This window comes from Colobus angolensis, unplaced genomic scaffold (genome assembly GCF_000951035.1).
Source record: "Colobus angolensis palliatus isolate OR3802 unplaced genomic scaffold, Cang.pa_1.0 Scaffold498, whole genome shotgun sequence".
Taxonomy (NCBI): Eukaryota; Metazoa; Chordata; class Mammalia; order Primates; family Cercopithecidae; genus Colobus; species Colobus angolensis.
Window position 1 is genome coordinate 370,684 of NW_012118465.1, and position 6,537 is coordinate 377,220.

A 6,537-nucleotide genomic window follows, 5' to 3' on the forward strand; every position below is an offset into this window, starting at 1 on the left:
TAATTCCATTGTTTCATTTTGTGGCATCAGAGATGAGTCATTGGCCCTGAATAAGTCCTATAATGTTTCTCAACTCAGTATCCGTGACTATATTTCCTGCTCTTCAAAGCTTAGCATGCCCTCATTTTTCAGGGTGCTTGGATAAGTGTTAACCATGCTGTTCACATAAAGAGTCACTAAATCCTCTAGCATCAGGAACTAGAAAATATCCTGAGTGTTGGGCAGTCCCAGCCCTAGTGAGGCAGAACTTCCTTCTTTGCCCATGTGGATAAAAGGCCTGGGCCCTGTTACAGCCTGTCAGAAAACCCAAATGCAGCAGAAGCCATAGTTCATAATGGTAGGGATACAGGGTCCTTCGTAACAGATTATCAGTGTGGCCTATGTTGGAAAGTCTGGTGACCTCTGATTTTGTCTTGCTTCTGGGTCTTTGACTTTGGCACTCTTTGTCGTGTTAGAGTTCCTGGGCCTAGGCCTGAGCAGGATGCATAGGTGCAGCTGCTTTTGCTGGAGGTAGACTGCATCCAAGAAAGGAAGTGTGCTGGGTGAGTTCTGGGAGTAGAGATTCTGACTGGGGTCACCGCTGGGCTGGCCACCAGTTTTCCTTCTGACCTAGGGTTACACTGTGGCTTGGGACTGACTCAGGTCCTCTCTTGGGGTCGGTCTGCACATAAAAGGACTCCTATCCTTGGCAGTTCTGAAACAACACCACCACAATGCTAAAAGGTAAAGATCCTCATGCAAGGGCGAAAAATTGACAAGGGGGTGATATTCTGTGCTCTCATTCTTACTAATTTACATTTTGACTTTCTCAACAGTGTCGAAAAGTGAAATGCCTCAGCGGGGGAGCATTCAAGATATCAATCATCGGGTGTGGGTTCTTCAGGACCAGATCCTTATAGCAGTCCCGAGGAAGGACCATGTGTCTCCAGGTGAGTAGCCACAGTCTGCCAAAGGCAGCTCCTTTGGCCAGTGCTGTTTTGTGTTTGGTGCTCAGACTTTATTCCACAGTGGGCTTGTTAACTGGGCATATCTACAGAGAGGAGCATCTCACAGACAGTGATGAACAGAGGGTGAGAATAAGGTTATTCTGGGACTATGGTCATGAAGTCAGAAAAGAGAGAGAAGGCTAAAGGGAGACTGAAGGGTCAACCTATGATAAACAGTGGAAGACATATTCTGAGAAACTTCAAAGAGTAAGAGTAGGACAAAAGAGGGTAATCTATGGGAAGACCAGTTTTTGAATCCATGGAAGACTGACTTTTCTAATGGAAAGTGTTCCCCAGACATAGGATGGGTGTCTGGGTTAGGTGGTGGGTGGCGAGGTGACCACTCTGTGAGTGCACTCTGAGTGTCAGTTAGCAGATTCCCTAAAAACTCTGGCTCAGAGATACCACCCTGGAAATGGCACCTGAACGCCTCTTTTCACATTGTGTTCCCAGTCACTCTTGCCTTAATCTCATGCCGACATGTGGAGACCCTTGAGAAAGACAGAGGGAACCCCATCTACCTGGGACTGAATGGGCTCAGTCTCTGCTTGATGTGTGCTGAGGCCGGGGGACCAGCCCACACTGCAGCTGAAGGTGAGTGTGGAAGACAGGTCCTGCCATTTTTTTGATAGAAACTTAGGTTGTAGGATCTTTTAAAAGACAATGTACTTATTATGCTCATGCATTTTTATTTTGGTTTCCTTGGGGTTGTATATGTTATGAAAGACTAAGAAAAGTTGCAGGGATGTTTTGAAACAAACCTACTGAAATGACTTATTATTTTAATTTGCAAAAATATTATTAATTTGGCAAGGACGATAGAACACACACACACAGAGTAAAATCAGCAAGGACATTCTAGCAGTTAATTATCACAAAGTAGATGAACTTATGAAAACATCTTTTTGGCAAAAAATACATTGTAACTTTTAAGTGAGCAAACATAATTCTCTGTAACAAACACTTTAATAATTGCAATTTTCTGTTATTAAAAAAAGGTAGTTATAGCAGGCCTCTGTGTACTACAGGAACTCTCTTGACCCTTTTCAGTAAACAAGCATAGGCAGACATTCAATTTGATGACAAGATATAAAACAGTGTTTTTCAACCAGGGGTGATTTTGCTCCATGGACATTTGTTAATGTCTGGAGATGTTTTGGTTGTGACAACCTGGGATGGGGGTGTGATACTTGCATTTATTGGGTAGATGACAGGGATGCTGCTAAACAATCCTATATTATACAGGACAGACCCTGACAACAAAGAATCATCTTGCCTAAAATGTCAGTAGTGCTGAGGGTGCAGAACCCTGACAGAAAATAACTATGTTTTAATTTGAAATTTATGGTAACTGTTACATAAATATTCTTTAAGTTTCTGTTTCTGAACAACAAATATAATGGCTCAATCAATGCTTTGTATTCCCAAAAACTTTCATGTCAACACATTTTTCAGAGCCTTACATTAAGAGCCACTGAAATTTGTAGCCTGAGTTTCAACCATAATCTTAACATATAGAAAATAATTTAAGATGTGTGATTTTTAATCCCATAATATGAAACAGAGGCCTCCACACTGCTTCAATGAGTAGGAAATGCTATCCTTGGGCATGGAATATCAGTGTGTAAAGAATGTGAAACATTTAAACAGTATGTTTCTTGCTCGTGTTTCCTTCGCACCCTTCAGGAAAAGGATATAATGGATTTGTACAACCAACCCGAGCCTGTAAAGTCCTTTCTCTTCTACCACAGCCAGAGTGGCAGGAACTCCACCTTCAAGTCTGTGGCCTTCCCTGGCTGGTTCATTGCTGTCAGCTCTGAAGGAGGCTGTCCTCTCATCCTTACCCCAGAACTGGGGAAAGCCAGCACTACTGACTTTGGGTTAACTATGCTGTTTTAAGGTCAGTTGGGTTTGGAGGTTGGTCTCCATGCAGAGAAAATCTTAGTATAATCTTAGCCTGGAATGGGCAGGGAGAATTTGTTACTGGACTTGCCACCTAAGAATATCTTGCTGCCTCCCAATATATTCATGCAGTGACCTAAGTGCTGGACTGGGTCCCTGTCCCTGGGGCCATGTGGAAAATAGTCCAGGAAAATTGAGGGCCTTGCCATGAGTAGGTGGCTGAAATATGGCACCATTACAAAAATAATAAAGAAAGCTCTACTTAACATACTTGCTAATAATGCTCCAAGTAAAAATGAGGGTGGTGACTCTTGAATTTTAAGTCCAGGTCTCTGGATTTTCAGATACATTCCTCTGTGATGGAGTATCAAAACCTTTTGGATTTTGACAAGGAGAAGCAGATATGAATGTTCCATCAGAAAGAGGAGACCAAAAAGAAAGCTGCACTGCTCCTGGTCTTGGCTTACGTCTCAGTGAAGTTACATATGCTGGTGCTGGCTTGGGTGAAGAACTGCTGTGGTTTACGAAGCTTTCATCTAAAGTGTTATCACTGGACTTCAAAAGCATTACATTTGTGAAATAAAAATTTTGTCATCTCAGTGGCTCCTTTATGAATCAAATGGCTTTAATGGAATATTGTGGTTATAATATCGACTCCTTGCATTTCTAAGGAGTTTTATAGTTTGTAAAGCAGGCTTACATGAAGGTTCTTGTTTCTAAGAAGAACCAGTAAGACTGTTGGGGAAGGTGGTATCTTCCTAAACTCGGGTTTCTCCAGGCCTCACTACTGGGATGGGTGGGACAAATAGTGCTTCACTAATAGAAATTTCACTCCATATTTCAGTGCACAATGCAGGCACACAGCTAGCTGAAAACCTCTTCTGGCAAGGGTTTCTGAGAGTCTACTGTGGGTTTTTCCTGTGAACTCACAAACCGTAAACTGACATGGCTCTCACTCATCTAGAGAACATTGATTTTGAAGACTTGTTTTTAATCCTTTCTTATTTTGAAATAAGTATTCTTCTTACAGAATATTAGTTGAAATTTTATTTCTTGCCATATTATGATTCCCAAAATAGTTCATCTGTGTAGTCCTGTTGTAATGTTTACTTTCCACTATATTTTTACTTGTCCCTAAGTGTTGTAGGAAGATGTGGAAATACTGTTTTCCTGAGCACATTGATGACTTCCAGGGCCGTGCAGGCACTGCCCCAACCTCCTCATCGTATCCTGATGTCTTCTTCCATTCAGCATTTGAGTGACCACATTGATGTTAGAGATTACATTTTTTCCTGGTGACAGCATAGTAGTGCTCCCTGAGCTTTTCATTTCTCATGGTTTCTACAAAAAAGTAGAACTGTTTCTCCTCTGCCTTTCCCTGTCTTGGTAATTTCTCTAGACTTGTGGAATAATCAAAACACTTAGGAGAGTGAAAGGGGTCTATTAATGCACTGGGTTAGCGGACCTAAACTGGGATGTATGGAGTAGCTGTTGGACAACTGGGGTATTTGGTCTCCTAAACTCAGGGCTGGGGAGGAATCTGGCCATGTTTGATGTTGCCTGGATGTTTTCTGGAAGAAGCAATTCAACTACTTTAGAAATTTATGTCAACTCATTTTTATTCTCCTTTATTTTCTTATAAATGCATAAAACATTGCATTTTCTCTTAGTGTGCCTTGAGATACATCCTACAATTATTTGTATTATGGCTTAATATGAGATATACCTGCCTAATAAATTTTTAAATGTACAATATTGTTAATAAAGTATACTGTAAGCATACCCTTGTACAGAACTCTAGAACTTATTTCTCTTGCTTAAATGAAGATTATATGCATTGAAGAGCATCCCTTCATTTCTCCTTCCCGAGTCCCTGGAAACCACCATTTTACTCTCTGTTTCTATAAATTTGACCATTTCAGATATCTTATCTGTAAATGGAATCATGCAGTATTTGTCCTTTTGTGACTGACTCATTTCACGTAGCATGATATACTCCAGGTTTTTCCATATTGTCCCAAATGGCTGGATTTTCCTCTTTTTAAAGGTTGAATAATATTCCATTGTGTGCATTTGCCACATTTTCTTTGTCCATTTATCCATAAATGGGCATTTAGATTGTTTTTATAATTTGGCTACTGTACATAATGCTGCAATGAACATGAGAGTGCAGAATAAATTAAAGATTTTAATGTAAGACCAGAAACAGCCCAAACTCCTGGAAGAATACATAGGGGAAAAGTTTCATAACATGAATCTAGGCAAGATTTCTTGGATATGACACCAAAGCACAAAGAACAAAAGTGAAAGTAGACAAGTTAGACGATGTCAAACTGAAGAACTTATGCACAGCCAAAGAAACAATCAACAGAGTGAAAAGGCAACCTATGAAATGAAAGAAAATATTTGGAAACCATGTATCTGATAAGAAATTAATATCCAAAATATGTAAGGAAGTCACACAACTCAATGGCAAACAAACAAACAAACATCTGATTAAAAATGGGCAAAGGACTTGAATGGACATTTTTCCAAGACATACAAATGGCCAACAGGTATATGGAAAGATGTTCAGCATTTGCTAATAATCAGGGAAATACAAATTGAAAGCACAGTGAGATATCACCTGTTAGAATGGCTATTACGAGAAAAACCAATGTGTTTGTGAGGATGTGGAGAAATTGGAACGCTCGTACACTTTGGGTAGAAATTTGAAATAGTGCAGTCACTATAGAAAACAGTATAAAGGTTCCTCAAAAAATTAAAAGTAGAACTACCATATGACCCAGAAATCTCACTTCTCATTAGACATCCCAAAGAATTAACATCAGGATCTCAAAGAGGTATCAGGACACATCCTGTAATGTTGACACAGTGTTTCCATTGTCTTTATTTCAACTTCAATCTGTTTTGGTTATTATTTTCCTTTAAAATGTGGATTATATATATAATTTCTAAATTCCCAAGTGGTTGGATTATTTGGGGGCTACCTTGGAATCGTCTATGTTTATTATTGCCTATGGTTAGATGGAATGGCCTTACATCAACTTTGATCGTTTTTTGATATTTCCTTTGTGACTTCATGCACTAAAAATAAGTTTTCCATGCAAACCTAAGAAAAATTAACACTGATCTCCAGGTATAAATTTAGACATATATAAATATACAACTTTATTTATATATATTTCATAATATGAACATATAATATTACATAGAATTACATATTTGTATATTATGTATTTTAATATTTTAAGATTAATAGGTACATACAATATAACATATATGTATTTATATATTTATAAGTTGAATTTTGTTAACTATGTACTCTTCATATTTTTAATTCTTACTTTTTTTTGCTTGATCTATCAGTTGTTTACAGGGAGTATTAAATTACCTTACTATGACTGTATTTTTAATCAAATAATGTTATTATTTTATACCATTTGCTTAGATTACTTTAATTCTAAGTTTTTTGGTACCTAAAGGTTCGTGTATGCCATATCTTCTTCTTGTTTCATACCTTTTATCCCAATGAAATATTCATCTTTGAACCATTATTGTTTTTCTTAACTTCTTTGTTGGCTGTGCATACCGTTACTTCACCACCTGAAAACACATTTTTTTTTTTTTTCATTTTAACATCTCTGAA

At 38.4% G+C, this 6,537-nt stretch overlaps 1 protein-coding gene across 1 annotated transcript; it reads left to right on the forward strand.

Moving 5' to 3' along the window:
• Positions 1-301: 301 nt before the first annotated feature.
• IL36A (interleukin 36, alpha) lies at positions 302-2,885 on the forward strand. Its single transcript, XM_011959477.1, is given in 5 exon segments — positions 302-723; positions 816-929; positions 1,440-1,552; positions 1,554-1,580; positions 2,673-2,885. Coding segments are annotated over 5 exon segments (477 nt in total). The 5' UTR covers positions 302-713.
• Positions 2,886-6,537: the final 3,652 nt, after the last annotated feature.